Raw genomic sequence first — 26652 nt, forward strand, 5'->3', positions numbered from 1 at the left:
GTGAATGTTGAGTCATCTCATCCTCAGCAATCATCATGATTCTTCTTTGAATAACCTAATATATACACAAGCAACATCTTTAATATCGACACATCGTCGTGATCGAGTTATACTGGACAGATGTGAGACCCCCGGCCGACCTTGGATGAGCCAACGCATCCGACAGCATCTCCTGATGCCGAATGGCCAGATCGCTGTCGTTTTGATCAAGTTAAGCACTCAGCGGATCAAAGACGCAAGGTGACAGGAGCGTGTTTCCAGGCCTTCTGTCTGATGCAGAACACATCTTTTGAAGGCAAAAGAGGGGAACAAACAAATCTTTAGAAGTGGAAGATCTGAGGGATCTAGCAGAAAGAGAGCGGGAGAAAACAGAAGGGGAGAGGCATGGAGAGGGTGAGAATAAAAGATGAAATGAGGAACATAAAACACAAAGAGGATACAGATTGGAAGAATACAGGCGTCAGAGTGGGAGGCGGCTGACAGTGCTTTGAGTCCTTTGATCAAACAGCAAACACTTTTGAGATGTTAGACTAATCCTGACTTTCAAAGTTCCAGGTTTCTCCAAAGAACCTTCATCAAGGAATTATCATTCATTAAGAACTTGATTAAAGTTCCTAAACTAAACACTCCTATAGAACTGCAAACTTTCTAAACTACTGACAAAACTCTCCTAATTAGCTATTGAGTATAAAAACTTTCTTTTAGAAGTAGCATACAACCTGAATAAATTGATAGACCCCTTCATTAATACAACATAACCAACACTTATTACTTGTTACCAAGGTTTTGGGGTATAAGAGTTCTATCAATCTTTTATGACACACATCATACTTGTCAAAGAGCTGTAACACTAAGTTTAATAACAAACAACAGACACTCGTTTACTCAAATGGAGGTTTTTTTTTGCTATTAAAGTATAGTTTAGGCTTCATACAGAAACCACAGCAATGTACAGGCTTTGCAACAGGTGTGTCCCAACTGTCTATTGAAAGATTGTATCTACACCTTATCATTAACTATTAAAGGTTTAGCCTATGTTGGTTCTGCTTCAAAACAAATCAATATGAAGTCAAAATATAATGTACGTTTTAGCCATAAACGACAAAGCATCTGTAGCATTTTGATTAATTTCAGTCAAGGCCTGGTTGGGTGAAACAGTGTTTTGTCTCCCCCTGGAGGCAGAGTAAAGTCAAGGCAGGCATTACTACACCGGGGTGGCCAATCCTGGTCCTCAAGAGCCACTATCCAGCATGTTTTAGATGTTTCCCTCTTCCAACACACCTGACTGAAATGACCAGGATCGTTATCAGGCTTCTGCAGAGCTTGATGATGAGTTAATCATTTGAATCAGTTGTGTTGGAAGAGGGAAACATTTAAAACATGCTGGATAGCGGCTCTTGAAGACCAGGATCGGCCACCCCTGTTTTACACTCTTCACAAAATAAACAGTTGGCACATTTACCCTGGATTTCCAAATTAAACTGCCAACATTTCTAATTTATGTCCTTGATTTTGGAGGGTCAATGCATATTAATGGAGGTAAAAGAACGTAAATATAACTTAGGCTAGGCAGCCTAAGCTGCCAGGAACTTTTGTCATCGTGCACGTTCTTCTTTGGCTTACTTACTTCTGACTTCCCATGCATGACAACGACCACATATTGCACAAAGATGCAGTCCCATGCCAGATTGACTGAGCTACAAAAACAAGCCACTGGTCCTAAAGGTGGTACTATAGCAAGTTTCTAAAGTTCAAAGTGTTAGAAATTCACAACATATCAACAACATTCACCAAAATGTAGCCTCAATAGGCCTACTGAAGAAACTTTTGTGCAATTAAACATATTGTGAAGTTCATCATCCTGCTATTTTCAGAAATACACACACAAAAAAAAAACACTCATTATTGGATATTTGTTTTCAAAACCAAAATGAAAAAACAGAAAACGCCTTGTTTTTCAAATTCAAGCTCTTTTGCTTATAATGAGTGTTTTTTTTTTTTTCGTTTTTCATGTTTTTGTTACATAATGAAAAACGAATGAACGAATAATGCACGGATTCTACAGTGCATCAGATTGTATGAATATAGACTACTTTCAAATTTGTGCACAATTCATTTTTAAAGTTCATTAAACTATATGATAAGAATGTTGGAGTCATGGTAGATGAAGTTTGAAAAATATCAGAATTTTACCTTACTTTAATTTTTTTTACACCACTTTGATTTGTCACTCATGCCAAAAATTCGAGTGGGTGCAAAAATGGCATTTTTAAACATCAGTTTTTCATTTATAGAGGTGATAAATCATTGTCAAAAACTAATTACCAACATCTCCATGCGGTCTAATTTTTTTAAATTTTTATCTTAATAACTGAATTTTTGACAGCTGTTTAAAATGTGCATTTAAATGCTAACAGCTGCGGCCTTCTTTTGCCTCAAATTACCTGGCCCTGACCATTGCTGCGCAGCAGCTATACTTTCTGTCAGTAATCCCCACAGAGTTCAAAATGGGTGAATACTAACCATTTGTGTGATGCTGTGAAGCTAAACATAGCTAATTGCTTTTTTTGTACGGAGCAGCTGTAATGCTAGACATTTCTAAATTTTCACCACTTTAACAGTATAAACATATTTTAGCTGATAAATGTTACCTATGGGAGGCACAATTTTCACTGATAATGAGGTTCAGATCTATAGTCTAAAAATGAGTGCTAAAAAGATTCAACTGTGCTAGCTAGCATAGCAGCTAACTTTGAATCAACTCTCATTTCTTACAGGTATTTTTCTGAAACTTATATACATTGTTTGTTTTTGTTCTCAGTAAAATAACAAACCAAATATTACATGTTTAATAATGATAATCACATCGGTTATCATTATTAAATGTCATATTCCTTATTTAACTTGGTCTTACTTGATCATCTTGGCCTTGATGTCGTCCTTGTAAATATGTATAGTGGCGCCACCATGTGGTTTTATAGTGTCATTACATCACACAGAGGTAGGACACAAAAATGAGAAAGAAGCAGTATTGTTTATACATGCCATACGAAAATGAAGAGTCAGTGCAAGAGAAATAATTCATTTGTACTCATATTTAATATTTAGACATAGGGCAACAGCCATTTTTACAGCACATTTTGCATAATTTATCAATACCTTCCGTATACAATCACAAAAACCATGACATTAGATTATTATTTTTTCGTTTACTTACAAGTAAAAACCAGACAGGTTTTACAAGCATAATCTTTGTACAGTCAGCATACAATGTCAATAATTATAGGTTTTCCTTATAGTATCCCTTTCTATAACATTTTGTTCTGTATCTACCTTAGTCATATTATATATTTTTTTGTCTTTATTGATAATATCTGGACATAAAAATATCATCAACCACCAACGAAACATGCAACATCCAGTTTTGAGCACATTTAAATTCTCCTGCAACTACAAGTCGAGTTGTTAAGATAAAACTTCCGTGTTGGGACTGGGAAAATGTCAGTGTTTCGGTGTAAAGGGTCAGGTGTGTCTGTATCCCTTTAAGAAGTGTATCCACTGTACAAGTGATCCAGAGAAAAAGCATAAAGGTCCTGTTCTCTCTCTACGACCACATGCTTTTTGTTTTTTTTGTCATATGCTAAAATACCTATTGCTTCCCGAACCCCCTGTATAAAAAACGCTATGTATTTACAAGGCTGGAAATAGAGAGAGTTAGCATCTGTGTGTGGTTTCAGTGTGAGGATTGATATTTTTCCAACAGACAACATTTAAAAGAAGGTTTTTCCAGGGCAATGGCATGCATGGACTTGGTATGAAGAGGCTGCACACACAAGCACATGGGTATACGAGTTAAAAATACAAACAGAAACACACACGGTGAGCTTTTAATGACCACTTTTTTCATTCAAGAAGAAATTGTTTTTTTTTTAAAGTGGGCTAATTCCCCTTATATATGCATACAGCTTTAAAAATCAAACAATCTAACGAGTTAGTGCATAACAACATGAGATGCATCAGGAATGTTTGTTTATTTATTTTTTTTTAAATAACAAGCTTGGTGAAATTTATTTGTGTGTGTGTGTGTGTGTGTGTGTGTGTGTGTTCATGCACAAGGGCAAAAATGTTGGTTCTCTGAGTTTCAGGCCCTCTAAGCATTGTAAACAAGCACTACACTGAGTATAAAAACAAAAACTATCTGTACACTTGATATGTACTGTAAACAAATATAATACAACAATAAAAAAAAGAAAGAGATAAAGAAAGAAAAGATACAAAAAGCACGTGATAAAACGAATTAAAGCGATGACCAGTCGGTCGGTGATATAAACAAACAGCAGTGCAACAATTAAAATGAGGAGGGTGATGCTTTTTCTGTCCTGTTTTTTCTGGCTATAGTCAAAGCGCAGTGACACATGTGTGATGTTGCATAGAGATCACTTAGATTCAAAGTGTAGCATCACTGCTAAGTAACCAGCTTTGACGGAAAAGGGGGCGAGACGTTTCTAAACAGACGATGAAAAACACAGAATTTTGCTCACACAAAATAAAAATGAAAAATTTGGACCAAAACATCAGCAGCAACGGCAACATCGTGGGATTGTTTTTAGTGCTTCTTTGTGAGTGCTTTTTTTTTTTCTCTTTTTTTTTTTTTTTCTGGCACATTTTGTGTTTTTGCTCGCTCTAGTGATAACCTCTTATCTTACTTCTCTACTACTTCCTCACCTTTGGAAAAACAACCAAAAAAACAAAAAACAACCTCCATCTTTTATGTTGTCAGTTATACATTCTACGCAGAAGAAGAAGAAGAAGAAGAAGAAGAAGAAGAAGTGCAAAAAAGCCACAAAAGGAAAGTCGTCGACTGCCCTTCGCTAAATAAAAAGCAAGACTGGTTTGTAGAACACTCGTAATGTGCTTGGATTTCACAAAAAAGAAGGCAAGGATAAACGTAAACATCTCACATTCTAATGGGGCATCATGGGTAAATAAAATCTCTATGTCACAATCATCAAGACTCGATTGTCTGCGATAAAGTCATCTACTATTATATTATGTTCTGCTATGACACCTCACTATATACAACGTTAAAGACTGTGGGTGTGTGTGTGTTTGTGCACGGCGAACATATGTACACACACACACGTGCACAGTATAGAGCGTCTGATTCTGATATAGAGTGGAAAGATGAGGAAAATGGTGCAGAACAAGCACTTTTTGTGTATAATTTGATGCTTGCCTTTGATTTATTTATATATTTTTTTCAAACTTCCTGAACAGGAATGCTAGGTAGTGTGTTAGAAAATAGATTCCCCTTCAAAAGGTAGAGTTTTAAATAATAGAGGATAAATGATACAAATATAATACAAAAATAAATAAAATGTCTCTGTTGTGGTCTTTTGGAAGCCATATTTTTTTTAAATTCTTATTTAATCGATAAAACATCTAAATAAATTATGTGTGTGTTCACTTCCTGTATCTATTCAAAGGTTTTTCGTTCCCGTAAGAATGACCACATGGTAATGTAAACGTGTATCTGAGTATCTACTTTTGATTACGCCCTGTAAACGTGTTCAGTGCCCGTACACGAGTAATAAAATCATGAGACCGTTTTAAAAAAAGCATTGGAACAGAGACGACCCCCAAACCCTGCGTTCCCCTGATGACAATAGTGCAGTGATGAAGACCCCGAGGCTCCCAGAATGCTTTGCACGTGGGAGTTCCTTCAGGAGTGGATCTGCGCTGTGCTGGCAAGCAGCTTGTGCCAGCTCACCACACGCTTACGGAGGTCGACTTTGTCCAGCCAAACGTACGCCTCACCGATTAGAGTCTTCTTCATGAACTTCCCTCCGTTGGACACCAGGAACAGCTTTTTAAAAAAAAGCAGAGAGAAGAAGAAATGATATAGTGAGCCGTCTCATAAAGATCTGTATTTATAAAAGTGTGTCAGTGGAAAAAAGAGAAAGAAGAAAAAAGACGACATGAAAAAAACAAAGAAAGAAACAGAAAAAAGAAAGACAAAAAAGAGCAAAAAAAAGAAGAAAAGAGAAAAAGAGGGAAAAACAAAAAAGAGGGAAAAGTAGAAAAAATTGAAAAAAGAAAGAGGAAAGAAGAAGAGAGAAAAAGAAAAAGAGAAAAAGGAAAAAAAGAAGAAAAGAGAAAAACAAAGAAAAAAGAGAGAAAAAAGAGAGAGAAAGAAAGACAAAAAGAAAAGAAAATGACAGAGAAAAAGAAGAAAAGAAAAAAGAAAAGAAAAGACAAAAAAAAAGAAAAGGAAAAAGAAGAAAAAAAAAAAAGAGAAAGAGGAAAAAAGAAAAAAAAAGAAAGAAAAGAGAAAAAAAGAGAGAGAAAGAAAGAAAAAAGAAAAGAAAAAGGAAAGAGAAAAAAAGAAAAGAGAAAGGAAAAAGAGAGGAAGAAGGAAGAGAGAAAAGGAAAAGAGAAAAAAAAAAGAAGAAGAAAAGAGGAAAAATGAGAGAAAAAAAAGACAAAAAGGAAAAAGAAAAAAAAGAAAAACAGAAAGAAAAACAAAGAAAAGAAAAAAGAGTAAAAAAGACAAAAAGAAAGATAAAAAATCAAAACAAAAAAATATGGTGGGTTTTATTTGCGTTAGCAAGAAGCGCTAATGTCACCTATCTTCATAGTTCCATAAACTTGGTGATATGTTCAGGTTATCTACTATACGTGGTGTTGTGTATAAAATACACCATTGGTGTCGGTGACACACTGTGTGTTTACCTGTAGGGCGTGGCCGGTCGGGTTCATGCAGAAGCGAAAGGTCTCGTTGAAGGACGGTTCGCGGTCGTGTCGACACACCCTGGTTTTCTTCTTAATGATCCTCTTCTGGGTGGCGATATTCACCACGTAGAGCTTCACGTACAGATCTGTGCATATAACAGTGTGTCAGTGAAAAAACGAAGGAAAAGAGAAAGAAGAAAAGAAAAAAGCCAAAAAGAGAAAAAAAGGAAAAAAAGCAGGATGTGCTACAACAATATAACACTTTACTGGTCCTCCTTATGTAACACAATGAAGACAACCACACGAGAGCTGCGACTGCATCTCATCAGATCTAAGATTTACATAAAGGTAAAAACATGTTTAACTGTTGAAGTAATCTGATAATAATCTAAAAACAATACATTAGAGGTGGGACAACACATTGAGTTCAAGATATGATACAATAACCAACTATGGCTAACATATTATACTCGCATAAACATAATATACAATATCAAGAAAAGAAAAAAGACACAAAAAATATTGGCCCACTGATAATAGCCATACAATGTAATATTGGTTGACATCGGTATAATTTTTTCCACCGATATTAAAAAAACAATGTGTGCTGTTTTTTTGGAAACACATTAAATACAAATATGGCACTTTTTCAATAACTAAAGATTAAAAAGTATTCTATAAAAGTATGAAAGTAGGCTTAATCTGTTATTTAGTGTTTAATTTTATTTACATATCATGTGACCTCGAATTAGATGGAAGAGGTGTTATGTACATATCGGTATCGGTTAAAATCGGAAATCGAAAATGTAGTGTTGGACAATATTGGCATTCAGATATTGGGAAAAAGCTTGTATCAAACATCCCTAATAGTCATTCTTTTATTCGACTTTCTCCGGGGTATGACCTTTTTCAATTCAATAGGAATATACAAAAAAAAAAAAAACCTTAATAATCTGGTGTGCAGCTCCACCCTCGGCGATACATCTTTCTTTTCTTTTTAATATCACGATATTTTGTTGCACGATAAATTGTCCCAGCTTTACAATACAACCATCTACGGTTGTGTAACAGGACGTTTTGATCAAACATTCTCATGATGAACTTCTATTTGCACATTTGATGGTTATAAATCAACATGAACACATTGCATTGTGTCGTACATTCTTCTTGCTCATTTTTTTTTGTCTTGAGTTAAAAGCACGGTAAAGCTAGGAAGCCTGTATGAGGGGACGACTGCAGCAGTTGTTCCATTAGAGCTGGCAAACACTTGAAGATTTGATGCCAGAACAAGTGTGTGTGTGTGTGTTGTACTTTCCAAGCTGTCATAGCGTTTCTATTACAAATGTGATTGACGGATCCAATGAGTGGGGTTGGAGGAGGGGCTTGTGGTACCTGGCAGGTGGTCTGGGCTCTTGAACTTGTAGGTGATGTTCCGACACTGAAGAATCTCCAGGATCAGATGTTCTCCCTCCGTCCTCATCTCCTTCTTCAGAGCGATCTTGATCTCACCCATTACCTGGGTCTTACCTACACACACACACGCACACGCACACGCACACACGCACACGCACACACACACACACACACACACACACACACACACACACACACACACACACACACACACACACACACACACACACAGTCAAATAGGCAATTTCTTGGGTTCAGGTTGTGTTTTCTACCTGTTATGTTGTTACCCTGGCACTGTTTTCATAAATGTAGATATTCTTGGAGCATGATAATTTATTTTTTATTTTTTAATTGGATTCAACGGTGTTATTTTAATTAAAAAAGATTTGTACATTTTGACGAACCTTTTATTTTGTGTGTGCCTGTTTAAGTTTATACGCGACTATGGATCAGTGGTAGACTGGGTTGTCCAATAAGCTAAGGGTTGTGGGTTTGAATCCCGGTCCATCTAAGTCATCGTCGTTGTGTTCTTGGGCAAGGCACTTTACCCACATTGCCTTATTTGAAGAGGTATGAATTGTGCATGAATGTTGGTGGTATGTAGGTGCTGTGGCTAGAATGTAGCTTACCACCCTGGTGTGAATGAATAATGGTTTCTATAATGTGCTTTGAATCTCCTTAAAAAAGCGCTATATGAATAAAATCGTTATTATTGGGTGAAAGTAACTAGTAACTTGTACTCTGAGTACTATTTAATTGAGCTTCTTTTTACTAATCAAGTAACAGTACTTCTACTCGAGTAGGATAAATCAGTACTCTTTACACTATTCAATGTTTCTCTGCAATGTGTCCCTCTACTGTTCACTACATGTAAATGTACGGTGGTGGTAATATCAGAAATAGGCTGCACAAAAGACAAAATTCATGGTTTTAAAAAAAACGATCAGGATGTTACGGAAGTTATGACGCATGCCAGTTTCCGTGGTAACAGAATGTCAGTGACAGTTTTGAAAGTTGGGTCAACAACAAATGCAGCTGGTTTGTGTTTACGTTGTGTTCCTCATGCTGTGGAGAAATGGATCTGTTTATACAGTTGCACAGAGGGGATCCACTTCCCTACAGGGGGGCGGGTGGTTGAAATCTATAAAATAAATTGTAGCTATTCAGTCACAGGTTTAGGGCTGGGTGTAGGTGTAGGTGTAGGTGAACAACTCAGTGGAAAAGACAGAAGAAAGAACGTGTGAATTCATACAAATGTCTGTCTCACACTTTGCAGCAAATCTGAGAATGAAACAGAGAGTGAGTGTGAAGTGTTTTTAAAGGTTATGTGTTCACATTGGCTTTATTAGTCATCATAAAATGACTCACAGCAACACGGACGAGCAGGGATTAAAGTGATGAATACGATCTGTAGGTTACTGTAGAAATCTAATCACTTCACACCATTTTTAGTTTGCTTTTGATGTGAGGTGCACCCTAGATCTCCATCACAACAGCACACACACACACACACACACACTTTCTACTCAAATCAATGTGTATAGAGCCTGTACTACAAAGCTGGATTTCCTCTTATTGCACTAACTTCCAGGATTTATTCAGTGTGTGCTGTACTATGAAGCTGGCTAACTTCTTACCGGGCTAAATCACCATGGTAACTTAGGCTGAACAGCTAACCTGATCGGGACCAGGTTTTGTTCTGGGTAGGATCTGAGCGAGTAGAATGTTAGAAAAGGCTTGATCAAGTGATGTTATTCAAACAGAGAATAATAGTCAGCAACAGTAAAACTGACCCATTTATTATTAATCAATTGCTTACGTACATTATAACCTTCAACATAATATCTACAGTATTCTACAATTGAATAAGTATATTATAATAAATCCGATATTCCTTTTCTGGCTGATGTCGGACCGATATCTGATATCAATATTGGATCGAGGCACCCTTAATAATCTCACCAATTTTAGTATTAACATCAATTCCTGCATTCATTCATTCATTCCTGCTTATGCTACATCAACAGTGTTGTTTTTGGTCTGGATTATGGATTTTAATTCTTCATATTCTTAAAGAATTATTCGTCAATTGTGATGTAAATTGCTCTACACAGTTTCTCCGTGTTTGTGGTGAATCTGGCGATGCCATCTCCACCTCTGTCACTAGAGCGTAGATGTCGCCAGGCTGAAATCACCTGTCTAAAGTGAACGTGTTTATATCCTGCTTCATAGTACAGCTGCTCTGTGACGGAGAATGTTTGGTTAGGTGAAGCCCGCCAACGGAGAGATATGATAATCCGTGTTCATAATACAGGCTCTAAAGGCTTGTAAGATAATGTATAACCCAATCAATAATGATACAGAATGTCTTAATGTAAGGGCACGCCCATTTAAAAAAATAAAATAAAAAATTAAATTGTGATGAAATCACAATCTGGATCTGATCCAGAACAAAGTCTGTGGTATAGTAAATGAATGAACCCGACATAATGGAGTCACATTCTGCCCTTCTTTACTTAACAGTGAATAAGTCAATAAATAATAAACAAACAACAGACAGTCAAATCTAATGTCAAATTTAAATAAATCAATCAAACCTTCACCGTCGAGTCCCAGAGATGATTTCAACCCGTCGGTGCCGTTGGAGATTTTCCCACTACAGAAACACGTGCGATGAAAGCATAGACATATTGTACTAGAATGTACCTGAGGGCAGTGTGAGGACTGGATGTACAACTAAAGGCGACTCACAGTCGGGGAACCTGGAAGATGGCGCTGTCCACCTCGTTGGCCTCTCCTTCCTCATCCAATAGGCTGTAGGCGCTGCCGCTCAGGCCGCTGTCCAACGAGGCCGCCATGATGGGGGCGTCGCCCGATCTGTAGCCAGCACGAGCTGTGCAGAGACACGACCATACTCATCATCAGTGGGAGACAGTAAAGTAAAGGCTTGTTAATCAGCTCTATTGTGTGATATTACAATGATTATAAACACACGTGGACCTGTTTGTAACAGACAGCAGCACACAAGCATGATGGATAATGTGTGTTTGATATTTATACCAGAAAGTAAAAGTCACATGTAAAGGTAACATAAAACAAACACATAAAGCCAGAGGTGTCACACACTTATGATTATGCAAACCTAAGAAGAGGCTTAAGGTACGTTGTACATTGTAGGACGTCCTGAGGTCTCAGAGTGAAGTATCAGGTATCAGGAAAACCTCCGTCAGATAAAAAAGGCTTCACTTGTCAAACCAAACGCAGTCAAATGAAATGGCCTCAGGCTTCAAAATAAAAGTCGTCAGACTCAACAGTATCAGTCCATTGTGGCGTACTGGGATTGCATCCCACCGAGATTGATATGCACATATATGCACATGCGCACAATCGGAAAATGAATTATTGCTAAAAAAAATAATAATTCAGTTTTGTTTATTTTTGTTTTCAAAGTGAACGGACGCATGTTTTATTTGTTTATTGGATTAGGTTACAATTTCAGTATGGTTACAAACTCAGTACGTGACAACGTAAAACACGACATGGCATTTTATTTTGAAGGAACCGGAAGTGCACATGAAGAAGCAAGTTGAAAAGCCATTCCTCCCTTTTATTTTTCAAAAGTAAAGACATATTCATGTATTGTTTGATTAAATTAATTAGCACGTCCGCCTCACAGCAAGAAAGTCCTCGGTTCAAGCCCCAGGGAGGACACTTTCTGTGTGGAGTTTGCATGTTCTCGCATTGGTTTGGAGTCTCGAAATTGTTCATGGGCGTGTGAGTGATTGTCTGTCTTTATGAATGTAACCCTGCGATGGACTGGCGCCCTGTCCAGGGTGTACCCCTGCCTAGTGCCCAGTGTGAGCTGGAGATAGGACAAAGCGGGTCTGTATTGTATCCGATGCAGCACATATCGATGACATTATGTGTATTTCCGATTTCTTCAAAATACAATGTGGTGTTTTATGTCCTGAAGCCATTGAGTCAGACGACTTAGTTTGAAGCCTGAGGCCATGTCATTTGACAGTGTTTCATTTGATGGAGGTATTGCTGAGTCATCATGAGTCCGTTTGGTTAGACAAGTGACCGAGGTTTTCCTGATACCTCACTCTGAGACCTGAGGATGTCCTAAAACATACACCCAAGCTGACATTGTTAGTCGTCTGTATGAGAAACCCTGAGCTCAAATTACATCCAACTTTTACATCTGAGTGTATTTAAAGTAAACATTGTGTATGAATATAATTTTTAATTGGATTATTTAACATGTGATCAGGTAGAATGATGGAGCATGAATGATGTGATGATGAACAGATCCATGCAGACACTCTTCACTTTCAGGCCACCAAACACCATGAAGTCAATCCCACTAATACCAGTTCAATGAAGCTCAAAGACTCCAATCAGACATTGACTTCCTGGTATTAGTGGCTCAGTTGGTGGCCTTAAAGGAAGAGTTTGTCACTGCATGAATCTCCAGTGACGTGATTGTTGTGTTTCTGCCTTCCTGACGTCCCTTCTTTTCTTTGCTGGTGTGCGTTAGTAGCATCCTCTCTCTCTCTTTCTCTCTCTCTCTTTCATTCTCTCTCTCTCCATCTGTGTTTCAGTCACATGACAGAGAGGAGACTCTTTGGCTTTCAAACTCTCACCTCCAGTGCTCTGCGGCCTCTCCTCTGAGACGGCTTTCCTGAGGGTCAGGTGTCTGCCGTCTGCTCGGCTCCATTTGGCTGACACGAGTGACGGCAGCGCAGGCAGCCAATCGGATTGGGCTCTCTGAATGGTGAGCACGCCCACTACGCTGTGCCTCTGGTTTCTCAGCGAGAGTCGGCCTCTTTGGCCTGGGGGGGGTTTGTTGTGTGTGTGTTCACAGTGTCAACGCCGGGATACGGAGGTGGAACGAAGGGAGGAGCAAGATGGAGATTCAGAAAGCGGTTTATCCTCACCATGGTAACCAGCTTCGACAGTCAAATCACATGCAGCCGCAGTGAGGGGTTGCACACACTTGTCTGTCCCCAAGTGTCACAGATGGGCGAGGCTGTGCAGCGTCGACTGGGGTGCAGTGTGAGTGTGGGCGGTGGTTGGAACACAAAGTGGGGGAAGGGGGACTGCATGCACAGCCAACTCTGAGGGGGGAGTTTAGAAAAGCTAATTCATCAAAAAAAAAAAAAAAAAATTTTTAAAAATTCCAGAATGAACTTAAAAAAATAAAATAAAAGAAAAGAGGTTAAAATATTTTAAGGGGGAGGTGTAGCAGCTTTCTTCTGTTTCACAAGTGAGAAGTTGCATCAATTATTTCATCTGGTTTCAAAAACACTTTAACTGTATCATTTTAAGCACATATTCATGTTCCAATAACTATAATTGAGGTCAATCTAGTTTTAAAAGGAAATATAATCCTGGAAAACTTTAGGGCAGACGTTCCCAACGTTTTTCCCCATCAGATATTTTTACACTGCATTTTATTTTAACTAGATTTGTATTTGAGAAAGTTTAAGTATAGAATACAGTTATTTGATATGTATTGTGTGTTATGTGAATTTGAATAATAATAATAATAGTTTGTAATTTTTTATCCGTTTTACTCATTTTTTTTTTAGCAATTTCTAGACGATCCAACATGGGGTCCCGACCCCAAGCACTTTAGGCCATCATAAGATAACTCCCATTTACAGTCTATGATAGATGAATTAATTTAAAAGTATTGTGCTATTAAACAGGTGATTGTCTTAATAGGTGCATGGGCATACTGTACAGAAGAGAGGCGATGAAATAATGACTCACTCTACAACAGGGAGGAGGAGCAGAGGGAGCTGATGGTCAAAGAAACTAAAAAGAAACAATTACCAAATAAAAACTGAACCAAAGTTGAAGAGATGAGTGCATGGCGGCCATGCTGCATGGTGGTGTTTATTTGCGCCTGGGTTTACTTGGTTGGAGGCGCTGAGGTGGCTGCGGTAGCGCCTGCTGCTGTTGGGCATCATCGCCCGTTGCTATGGCAGCACCTCCGCCGCTCCCATTGCCATCGCCCTCCTGATGATGGTGTCGTGCGGCACTTTTGCTGGAGCGTGAAGCACCGTGTGAGCGAGAATGTCCATGGCTGTGGCTGCGGCTGTGGCTGTGGCCGCCCTCGGACGGGGAAGGCTTCGATGTGCCAGGACTACTGTGAGATTTCTCGATTGAGGGCACCTGCGTGTCTAAAACAACCAAATTCACCAAATTACCATAATTACTGCATACCTTTTACGTTTGTGTTGCTGCTGTTCTGCGTGTGCTGTTGGCTAGGGGTAATACACAAACTAGCCAGTGTAATCTGCTTTTCTGTCTTCAATTAATTTGAAGGTAGTTTGTCAACATTCTTGTAAGCATTCAAAGCCTTCCTCGGCCATGTTGCCCTCTGTGTTAGAGGAAATGTGAAGGGCATGTAAGGCTAGGCCTCTGAGCTTCGTGACAAATGGAGCACGGGAAAGCAAAAAGCATGAAGCAGAAGCTGACTGCAGCAATGAGCAGAAGAAGGAAGTGGGACCAAAAAGTGAGAAGAACAAGACTTATTGACAGGCAGAAGAAGAAGAGACAGAAAGAAAGGAAACAGAGCTTGGGGGGAAGGTGACGGTAGCAGCAGTGAAGCGTAAAGTGTTGTTAGTGGGTGATGGTGATTAGATCAAGCAAGTGAAGGGAATTCACTGCATCCTACCCTTGGCTGGATCAGGAAAGATCCCGTGGCTTCGGCTCTTGATGACAGAGGATTTGGGGGAATCCTGAATGTCATGTGAGGAACCGGTGGTTTTCGGGGAGGAATGCTGGGAAGACTGTTTGGATGACCCGTGTCTACCCTGGCCTGAATGGGAACGTCTCTGGTGTTCCCCCTCACTCTGCTCCTTCAGAGGAAGCCAGCGAGGGATGTTGTCCAGTTGGGCCGTGTTGGACAGATCGATCAGAACCTGGAAATGGAATGAGTTTGAAAAGTAGCTCAAAAACTGAAATTACGAAACGCTATGAATGATATTTTACCTCTCCCAGAAAGTCATTGGAGGAGCACTTGTCGTAGTCCCACACACTAACTTCCAGAGTCTTTTTCCTGAGCTGGAAAAGTCAAAGGATACAAATACAAATAGTCAAGGACAGAAAATGCAAGCATCAAACCTGTTGTGATGATTATATTCCCTTTTTCTCTAATTCACGGCCGGAACAAAACGTGCATTCTTTTCTCAAAACACTGTGTTCTAGTTGTTCTTGTTGGAGAATGAATAACTTTATTTTAGTTTAAAAACCAGAGGCTACTTGAACTGATTTCGACAATGATGCATCTGAAATTTGCTCTGACTGACTTTGTTAAAATGTCTACCCACTGAGTACAGTAGATGTAACTGGCTTAACATGGGTTAGTCAGAGAAAGTGAAGACTTTGGATATTAATGAGAAGCATTATGCTTCTGTCTTTACATTTAAAACGCATCTAAAAATAATATCTGTGATTTACAATGAAACGCAAAATGAATCCAACTATGGCTAAAATCCAACCTCGTAAGTTGGCATCAAAGGACAATTTAGTCATCTGTACCAATCATTATTGTTTAATTTATTCGTGTATGTACGTAACTTATGGTTGATTGTTGGGCCTCAGTGGAAGTGGCTGATAGACATAGTCTTGGAGGAAGTGAGAATGGGTGTAGACAAGAAAGTAGTACAAAGGAAGTTGGTCATATTTTGGCCGTCTTTGATAAGGGTAAATGTGAAAATATGGGTGGGAAATTTAGGGAAAATCTGGAAGCTTGTAACCAGGCGTGGGAAATCAAATTGTTGCCTGGACCAAGGGCCACGTCTGAAGTGATGCTAACTTGCCATAATTCAGCCAAAATTGGGCCAATTTTGGCTCACGTCTATTCAGTGCAGGCCAGAAAAATGGCAAAAGTGCCGGATCATTGCAAGATGTGGACCACCCGTATGCTATCTGGGCAGGATTGGAGGCACCAATCCTAGGTACAGTACTTCCAGATTTCACTTTTACAACCCTAACCAAATTCCCAATTCCTGGAATCGGGTTAGGCCTTTGTCCTCATTTCCTTATTTAATATTTGAAAACAGGAATCTGGAAGCAATTTCACATTTATATCTATTTCACTATATGGGAATTCATAATAGGGTTACAGGAAAAAAAGGCAAACCTAAACCATAAATTTCATATTCACATCTAAAGAAAAATACTCATTGCCGCACCCTGCTGCTTTTTGAATGAATTAAAATCGCTTCTAAGTTCCACGTTCCTAGCTTGCTTAAAAGCACCATGATTTACATTCTATCCCTTGAATTCCAGATTTTATTCGTGATCCAACACTGCCCACTATTAATAATCTCTTTTTTCACAGTCCAACTAAGAAATTCACACTTATTGGATGCAAATTTACATTTCAACCCAGATTCAATACAAGGATGACAGGAAGTCCCCTAACCATTTCTTTGTTTTGTATGTTAAGGTTTTGTTTATTCAGACAAGTTTTTTCAGGAAATGTTTATCTGACATGTTTTGACTGTCAACTGCCAGTCTTCATCAGAGGAGTTCTGCTGATCGCCTTTGATGGTTCCTTTGAAGTTTAATTTGACTTCTGCGTAATAGTTCCAGCAAGATTAATTTTAACTTCTTTTTGAATAGTATCTCATGTCAGGAGTTAAAAATTTCCTGAAAAACCTTGTCTGAATAAACAAAACCTTAACATACCATTCAAAAAGAAAACAAAAAGGAATCTTGCTGGAAGTTTCTTTGTTTTCTTTTTTTCTCCAGTCTTTATCTTAAACCTCGCAAAACAAAAGCAACATCAAAGCAATATCAAAGCAATAAAAGTGAGACTTTATCCCTGAACCCTAACCCTTAACCCCCTGTGTTAACACTTGTCTTATTTTTTTGTTTTTTAATCAGTTACTGGTTAAATTTAGTGTACTTTTATTGTTTATAATTCAACACACAGTTAGCCTTCAGTTGAAAAGGTGTTGTGAGAACGAAAACAGTGAGTCAACATCAGTACCAATGCCACGCCCACATTACCTGCTCCAGGTGGATGTTTTTATAGATGACGGTCTGGTTCCACTCTGGGTTGATGCTCTTTCCAGCGTGTTTTGACTTCCTCTTGTTTTCCGCACTGAGGGAAACAAACATACGTGCACACAAACAAGCATGCACACACGCAAATAGAGTCCGTCATAAGGCACAGGAAAGACGTGACTGATTAAAGGGGGGAAACCATCATACAAAAGTTACTGGAGTCAAGGGAAGAGATTAAACGTGAGGCACGTTGCTTGGATGGTAACGATGTATGGAGTTTGCGTGCATGGACAGTGGGACGACGTGAAAATGGGCTGCAAAAAATTCCAGTTGCGTGTTTATCAAGTCATTTTGATTGAGATATTTTGATGAATTAAATCATCAAAGTACAGCACCAAACAAAAATTTTGGCTGAAGCTATAAAGGGAAATAGCAAATAAATAAATTGAAATTAATAATTGTAACCAGGGTTGGGGTCAATTACATTTTTCAGTTACAATGAAGTTTTCTATTACCAATGTTCGATTACAATTCAATTATGATTACAGTGACCTGCATTTTTTCCTATTACAATTAAATTACAATTATTTTCTATCCTCAGAAGGTCAAATACAATTACGTCCTCAATTACTAAAGTTCAATTACAATTAATCACAATTACTCAGTCTGAAAAAAATAAGCTAATAAAAGCTAATCTTCCTCTTGTGTTAGTTTTCTGTTAGCATCTCTAATGATAACAAGTCCTAAATCAGCTGTAAAATACACTAAAAACAAATATCTATTGTGAATTACTTTCCTATATATTGGTTACCTTGTTAGGGTTCCAATGAAAATATAGGTTTTAATATTTTTGTTGTGGGTATCTGAGCCTTTTTTCTGTCAGTATACACCTAGATTTATATTTCTTTAAATGGTAAAATGTGGGAAAGCTTGATATGAAACATATTTTAATAATTGTTAACTACATGTGTGTACATATAATTGTAACACTGTTCTCCAGTTTTGCGTTAAATTATAAATTACCATTTTTTATAGAATTTTCATGGCACTTACAATTACAAAGTCAATTATCTGAACTCAATTACAATTTATTACGACAGCAACAGATTTTTGATAATTACAATTACAATTATGTTTACGCCATAATTGTAATTAATTACCAAGTACGCAATTACAACTATAATTGACGCCAACCCTGACTGGATTTAATGGAATAATTTTTAATTTTTTGTAAAATAAAGAAATAAAACACCAAAAAAACCACCTTGTTTCCCAGCAGATTGGTGGCAGTAAAGTGAATGACTTGTTAATATGGATGTTTTTTGCAGTGTTGTGTGAAGGGTTTGATGTCAGATTATAGAATATGGGGAAGTCAGTGAGAGTGAGGTTAAAACGATAAAATTATCGCCGTAATAATGTTAAAAACAATGACGTAAAATAAAGTTTTAGAAAACAATAAAGGGCTGCACTGAACATGGGCGGGGGTTGTTTGTGTGCTACGATGCAGAGCGACGGGGGGGGGGGGGGGGGGTCAACTCATGTAAACAGAATCAGTCAAGGAATAATTTTACAGTAACAACAACAACATCCAACCATCCAACCAGGAAAACACAACGGTTTTTCTGAGAAAAAGGAGTTTTTCTTAATGTAGGTTATAAGACATGGTGATATATTGATGCCTCTAACACTACAAACACTACAAACAATAGAGGGAACGTTATGGGAACATTTGAACGGGGGGGGTATGCGGCGGTTTAAGGGTGAGTAGAGTTAGTGGCTACTTTTACGAGTAGACTTAAAGATGGATAAAAGGAGTTTTTTTTTTTAAACCAGACTGACAACCAATTTGCAACTAAAACAGAACCAAATTCCCAAAGCGGGCAAGTCACATACCTTGCATTCTGGACAACCATGACCTGACTGAGGGGGTCCAGCATGCATTAAATATAGAAAACAACATACAAAAACAGTGGTCAGAGGGAAGGTGGGGGGGGTCAGCGACCGTGTGGAATGTGTGTGCGTGTATTTTATTAGATGCTTGTACATTTTAACTTTAGTGCGTGAAAAGTTGGGCTTGGTTTTAGGGAAAAGGGGCTTGGAGGGCTACAGTGGGGGCTGTAAAGAGTCAGGAAGCACATGTGTGGGTGAGCCTGAGAGGACCTTCAGGTCTAGTGAAGCATCATGTGGAAACTAGAGTGGAGAACTTCAAATGTCAAACCAAACTGTGGAAGTATCACATTACTTTTTTTTCCTTCTTGTGAGTGCTTATTAATAGTTAAGTTCTCCTTTATCACAGAACAAATATTTAATCATAGATAAAGAGTTTCATTTTAGATGAACATGTGTTAGACTACTGTCTTTTGGTGCATTGGAAAGACCTATTTTAAATAAAAAGCCTAATCTTCACACCTTCATATTCATATGAATCTTCATATCCTAGATATGCTATTCTAGATCCAGACTAGAATAAATATTAAGTTTTCACATTCCAATATTCCTTTAACCATCTATTCATAACCAGTGCACCAATTATAAAACATGCAACTGAGACACATGTAATGTGGCATTGCCAAAAAAAAGAGAACATTTTACATTTTACCTATTAGAATAGAATAGAATAGAATGGGTTTATTGACTATATGCACAACAAAAGTAGTGTATATACAAAGGGAGCCACTTGACTTCCTAAAAATAAAAGATTCTCTGTCCAACATTCCTTAAAAATGCGCTGTATGACGTTCTCCAAATAGATATAGAACATTCACCCTTTACAGGATCTGATAACACATCAACAAACCTTCAGGACTGAGTTCTGCTTTTCTGGCTTCATGCAACTTTCTAATGGGCTAAAAAAAAAAGGGGTCTCCATTTGTGGGTCAAGACCTAAAAGTGGGTTGCAGACCCATTTTTAGTAATTTGCGGGCACTGTGCTTTTACATTGACGGGGATGTAATTATTTCTTTTTGTATTCCAGCAATCAATGGTAAAATGTTTTTCAGTTTAGTGTTTATAATAAATAATAGGGCCGGGTCGATACACATATTCCAAGATAAGATACAATACATGCTAGTGGATTCACAAGATCGATACAAAAAAGAAAAATGACAAAAAAATGACAGCATTTTATTAATTAATTATACATTAAAATGTATTTGACTTTTACTCCAAAATGAATTTAAGAAAAAAAAAATCAAGATAAATGATAAAATAATATGTAAAGGTTTCATTTATTCAGACTACTGTTCCTCAGGAAATCCACCTTGATCTCCTGACCTGTTTCGACTGTCAACTGCCAGTCTTTGTCAGAGGTGTCTGCTGATCGCTTTGATGTTTCCTTTGAAGCTTCCTTGACTTCTGCGTAATAATTCCAGCAAAATAGTTTTAGTCTCGTTTCTGAATAACATGGAAACTTCAAAGGATAAAAGAAGACTTTTCCGTTTTAAAGTGCGACTGGCCTCGCTCCCCCAACACGCGGATCACCAGACTAGACATCCTGTGACGTTTCAATATCGTGATATTAAGTGAGATATTGTCCTACCCCTATTAAATAACAATGCATAATGTTAAATTATTTATTGTATTTTGAGTTTCTGAATAAAAAACAGCTGATTAAGTCACAGTGTGTGTAATGGTTTAATATAGGTTGTCATAAACAACACTGTTGAGTTGTTGTTTTGTTAAGGCTGAGTAAAAAAAAAAAAAAAAACTGTGCAGTCAAAACTACAGCAATCACATGATGTGAATGTTGTGTTTAACTGCGTGTTATAAATAACAGTTTCTGTACAGTTTCTACCTGCTAAGCCTTTATTTCCACTGGATCCTCATGTGGTAACCAAGAGACGTGTGTGATGCAACTGAACAGGCTCTGCATGGGTGACTGCTGATAGCTGTGGGAGCTCATGTATACACACACTGCATATATACACCAGCATGTGCACTTCTGTGCTTAAGTGAGCATGTTTGTATAGAAGCGTGCACAGAGGGTTATGGGGTGCCGAATATAAAAACTCTTACATAGCCGACATATTGTAAACAATTTATCTTATTTTACTTTCATTTGAGACAGAAAATCATTTAAAACAGCATGTTCTACATCATTTTTAAAAATGTGTACACATGAAAAATAAATCTAAATTTAAATTTTAATGTAAACCTAAATGTTAAATCTAAATGTAAATGGTAAATATAAAGCAAAATGTTAAATGTAAACCTAAATGTTAAATCTAAATCTAAATGTTAAATGTAAGCCTAAATGTCAAATCTAAATGTAAATGTTGAATCTAAATGTAAATGTTGAATCTAAATCTAAACGTTACATTTAAAAGTTACATCTAAATGTTAAATCTTAATGTTAAATGTAAACCTAAATGGTAAATCTAAATCTAAATGTCAAATCTAAATGTAAATGTTACATCTAAACCTAAATGTTGAATCTAAATCTAAATGTTACATTTAAATGTTAAATGTAAACCTAAATATTAAATCTAAATCTAAATGTTAAATGTACATGTAAAGCTAAATGTTAAATCTAAATCTAAACTTTAAATGTAAACCCAAATGTTAAATCTAAATGTTAAATGTAAACCTCAATTTTAAATCCAAATATTAAATGTAAACCTAAATGTTAAATCTAAATCTAAATGTTAAATCAGTTGCCTAGTGTAAGGCTAAATGTTTAGAAATTATGCAAAGTGGGCAGGTCAGCGCCCACACCACCTACTGCAGTTCAGTGAGTGAGGAGAGGGGAAGAGTGATTTAGTGACATTAAGATATACATTAAACATTTAGAAGTAACATTTAGATTTTTATTTAACATTTGTATTTCTCTTTTACATTTATATTTTAGCTTACACATTTTTATCAATGATATAGAACATGCTGTCTTACATGAATTTGTCTCAAATGAAAGAAAAATGAGCTAAATGTGAGTAAAGTGAGCTAAAAGTTCAAAACATGACATAGAGGGTGCCATTCTCTTATTCTATCTTTAGCCCAGTCTGTTGTTTACATCTGTGCATGTGTCACTGTGCACGAGCAGCATGTGAAAAAGCACAGAGCCGTGCATCGTTGCTTTTATCTGAAATGATTCCTGAAAAAAAGCACGCATTCCTTTGGGAGAAGGTGAAGGAGTGAATTTCATTATAGAGCAATTACAGTGTGAAGGGAGCATTGGAGGAGGTATAGTGCAGGTTGTATTGCAAGTAAGTATGAGAGCTATTGATTTGTGCCGCGCTCACACCTAGAGCCATAAACAGGGGTAGGAAAAGTGCGCAGTGAAGCTCTTACATGATGTTTGCGTTGTGTTATTGTGTCACCTGCCCTGCATGATGAGGTCTGTAACTATAGGAGCTGTAACTAAATGAAACCTTTGGAATTACATCATCAATCACAACACCTGATGGATCCACTGAGTAGAAAATGTGTGTGTGCAATGGAGCTGATAAAACAAATGTTATGTGCTGTAAATAGAAAGATGTCATGGTCAGCCAAAATCAATTGTAAATCGATTTTTTTTATTTTTCAATGAATGAAAATTAGATTTGAGCTTGACAAAGCAACTCGCTCCATTGAGAAATCTTTAAAGATTTCTTTTTTCTTTTTTACTCCAAATCTGCCTAAAACAGGACAGCCTTTCATTTTCACAGTCAGAGAAATCATTATGTGCTAAATGAAGCCCATTTCCCCCTGGCCCTCACTCACCCTCTCCCTGGCAGCAGATACACTTTGACAAATGGATCGGAGTAGCCGTTGTTGTCTCTGGGTGCGAGATTTCTAGCCTGCAGCACGTGAACAATCAAGTTTCCAAGCTGCTTATCGTAATGGATTTGAAGCTGCAAAAAGAAACATAATAGACATAATGAATTAAAATTAACCATGATAGAAGCCTCACATTCAATATCAAGGATCTTTTTACCCAATATTTAATAATGGTTTGTTCTTCGTCATTTCGGTCTCAAAAAATTCTGCAATTTTTACCAATTGTTTTTTGATAATTCAATAGACACACTATTCATTTTTAGTTTGACCGGATAGATACTTTTTGAGATATGACCATTTTAATATCTTTCTTCCAATATCTCAGGAAATAGATCACTGAGGAAGCTGAAATTTAGTATAGTAATACAGCTCCTCCCACTCTCCAGCATCTGCTATACATCCTATTTATTTATATATTTTTTTTTTAAAAATGTTTTTTTATTTTATTGTTACAGGCCAAAGAAAAAAAAAGTTTTAAAATTTTTATTTTTTTGGATTTCACCTATGAAACAATCCATATATGTGACAAATCATTGGTGATGTGAACAGTCTATGTTCATAGCTCAAAGCTGATCAAATCACAGGGAGCTGAGGCATATGCAAAGTTGTTTACCGAAGGACCAAACATGTTCCAGCCCCAAACCCAACAACCCCATTTTTGAGGTGCTGGCATATCCACCAGAAAGGATGCATAGCAAATCTCTTTATATATTCTGAGAGAGTAGGTTGAGTTGTATTACTATACCACATTTCAGTTTCCTATGTGATGTAATCTCTTAGATATTGGAAACTGAAAATGGAAGAAAAATGAGGACGCACAAAAATCGACATATACCCCCCTTTACAGTGTGCCAATTAAAATATGGCAGTGGCTATCCGTATGATCGCTGTATAAATATACCGATATTCTATCTGTACGCAGTGCCCCTCATTGGCCAGTTTAGGTCACGTGATAAGGTCAGTCATTGACCGGTTTAGGTCACGTGACTAACCCTAACCCTAAAAATTGTTGCGATATAGGGTAATAACCTAACCCTAACCCTACGATGCTACGTACGTGTACTTCGGTAAACGTACCAATAGCACCGGAGGTTGTCCATACGGCAACCCTACAAATAGACACTTTTTAAAATAATTAAGGAACAATTGGTAAAAAAAATCTGAATTAGTTTAGAGTGAAATGCGTGGAATGTCTAAAAAAATTTGTTGAAATGACATGGAATGACTAATAAAACTATTCTTATGACATCACAGTTTTTGCTTAGTTGCACAGACCTGTATCTCCCCAGAAATTGGGTGCGATGGGGTCTTGGTTCCCTCTGAAGCCTGTGAAAAAGAAGAGCAACATGCTTAGATAGTGCTAAATAATCTTTCGTGGTTGAAGTAAAAACATGAAAACTGTCACAACTTCTATAAAAAGCAATATTTAACGTATCATTCAATTCCGAATGAGTGTTTTTTTTTAATATACTGTATATCTTTTATATATTGTGTGCTTTCATACACAGTTTTTTTTTTGTTTTTGGGACTATAATGAGTTGCTACTCAAATTTCATTATGTAATTACATGTAATGATGATAAAGCATTTTCTATTTCTATTTCTAAAAGTAAAATCTTTTCAGTCAGTTTTTATGCAATTATCTAGGTTCAATAACTTCTGAATTTACAAATAAGAAAATCAATTTAACTTTGCAATATACGCGTACATTTGCTAAATTCCTATTTTTCTGGTTAGCATTTGACATTGTTGCCCATTCCTATTCACTGAAAAACATCATCATTTCATACCAGATGACAGGGACAAAGACGCCTAAGCATCTGCTATTATCACATTAAAAATGCCACAAAAAAATTTTACAGATGGATGCTAATTTCCCCCCCGTGCAAAAAAATGTAAATGATAGAAACCTCTTACGTTGCCTTTTTAATGCTCCATATTTTTATAGAATTAAAAGATTTTAGCCAAATTAAATTAGCAGAGAAGTTTGACCTGTTTCAGCTATTCAAACAAACTTGCCTTGCTGCTGTGGCGTTTCTTGCCAACTGCGGGCGATCCTGGCTGCCCGGGGGTGGAGGTCGCTGAGGTGGTGGTGGGTAGACCTGAGGAAGAGGAGGGCGTCTGCTGCTGGGACACTTTCTGTAGCTCAGCGGCCAGCTGCTTAGGATCAACACCAGGTGACCTTGGTGGTCTGTCCCCTGAAAAGTTCATAAACCAAGCATTGGCAAAACATCCCAAAGAACTCAGATAATAGCTCAAACATGGGATAATCAGTGCGTTACAACCAAAAATATCTAAAAACAACACTGAAACTCACCTTTGCTGTGTTCCTGGTAATCCAAGTGCTGTGAATCGTCCGACTCAGCCAACATGTTCAGATCACTGAAAGACAGAATCACCATGGTTAGCGTAGATGTTCATACAATCATAGATGCAAATATACAAACTAACAAACATTGCATTTGAAAATCTGATATTGTGATATTAAAATGTCACAAGATGGTTGTGATTGTCAAGGAAATAAAACGTATCGCGAAGGAGGTGTCATAAAAACAAAATCCCCACGATCCACAAACCACCCAATCGTTATGTTTTTAATTTTGTCTAAAATATTTCTATTTAATTAATCATGTCCAGAGTTAAAGTCAAGACAAAGCATGGTTATATTTCTAACTGCAATGCCGTAGGTCTTTTTTCCTTTTCGAAAATTTGGCATCGTATCAATATCGCGAGTTTACTATTGTCTATAGTATCATGAACTTAGTGTATCGTTTCACCCCTAGTTAAAAGTAAAAATGTTTATTGAAAATACAAGTTTTCAATATTGTCAAAAACTGATAACGAAAAGTTCAAATGACCACCAAAACTGTAGGAAGTAGTGTTGTAGTACTCAAGATCGGTCTTGGTTTCTAAACCATATTTAAATGGTCTTGGTCTTGTGATAATGAAGAGAAGAACTTGGTAAAACGATAAATATCTTTGATGCGTTACCTTTTTTTTTTTTGTCGGTAAATTGTATTTTAAAGAAACTAAAACTAAAAAGAGAATGTTCTTTAACTGTTCAACCTTGTCATGGTTTTTGAAATTTATTTCTATGGCATCGGTCTTGTCTCTGACTTATTTTGTCTCAGTCTTGGTCTTCACTCGGTCTCGCCTCCCAAAAGTCTTGGTCTTGTCTTGGTCTCGGGCAAGTCTTGTTCTCAGATAATGTGGTCTTGAGCACAACACTAGTGGAAAGTATACTCACAGTCTGACACACACGTCTGCCTCATTGCACTGTTGCCCAACAAGCCCTTGAACCTCTTCATAGGTTTTCCCGGTCAAGAGAACGCCGTTCCACTCCAGCACTTGCATTCCTAAACATGGTGAACACACTCAGGTAAACATCCAGACATTTCAAACACTTCACTTCAAACCAAACCAAACCACACCTTGACTGAGCAGGGTCTAATAGATTTGCCCAAGGCAATCTTCTTTAACATAACACAAGCCTTAATCTTTACTCGAGTGCCAGGCAACAACTTCAGAAAAACATGGGGGTAGACGGCCTTAACAACAGCTGATTGATGAACCTCGGTCATTAATGGGTGAAACCAAGTCAAAAAATAGCATTTGTCTGTCAATATTTCACCATAGAAACTTTGTAGGACGATATGATGCATTGAAGCCTTGCACTGTTGCTGTCAAACGCGTTCTGTCACACCTTCCTTAAGTAAAAAAA

General features: G+C 37.4%; 1 protein-coding gene across 2 annotated transcripts in view; it reads right to left on the reverse strand.

The window, feature by feature from the left end:
• Positions 1-3080: 3080 nt before the first annotated feature.
• Positions 3081-26652, reverse strand: part of pcloa (piccolo presynaptic cytomatrix protein a) — a 69624-nt gene continuing 46052 nt past the window's right edge. For both annotated transcript variants that reach the window (XM_028449170.1, XM_028449169.1), the window contains 15 exons: positions 26179-26287; positions 25249-25313; positions 24951-25129; positions 24208-24258; positions 22876-23006; positions 19069-19095; positions 17179-17272; positions 15151-15222; positions 14834-15080; positions 14070-14336; positions 10897-11038; positions 10743-10801; positions 8125-8259; positions 6733-6878; positions 3081-5866 (listed from right to left, as the gene is read on the reverse strand). In XM_028449170.1, the coding sequence (XP_028304971.1) occupies positions 5723-5866; positions 6733-6878; positions 8125-8259; positions 10743-10801; positions 10897-11038; positions 14070-14336; positions 14834-15080; positions 15151-15222; positions 17179-17272; positions 19069-19095; positions 22876-23006; positions 24208-24258; positions 24951-25129; positions 25249-25313; positions 26179-26287 (1868 nt within the window). In that variant the 3' untranslated portion in view covers positions 3081-5722. The remainder of the gene's footprint in view (positions 5867-6732; positions 6879-8124; positions 8260-10742; positions 10802-10896; positions 11039-14069; positions 14337-14833; positions 15081-15150; positions 15223-17178; positions 17273-19068; positions 19096-22875; positions 23007-24207; positions 24259-24950; positions 25130-25248; positions 25314-26178; positions 26288-26652) is intronic.

Source organism: Gouania willdenowi, chromosome 6 (genome assembly GCF_900634775.1).
Source record: "Gouania willdenowi chromosome 6, fGouWil2.1, whole genome shotgun sequence".
NCBI classification, from domain to species: Eukaryota; Metazoa; Chordata; class Actinopteri; order Blenniiformes; family Gobiesocidae; genus Gouania; species Gouania willdenowi.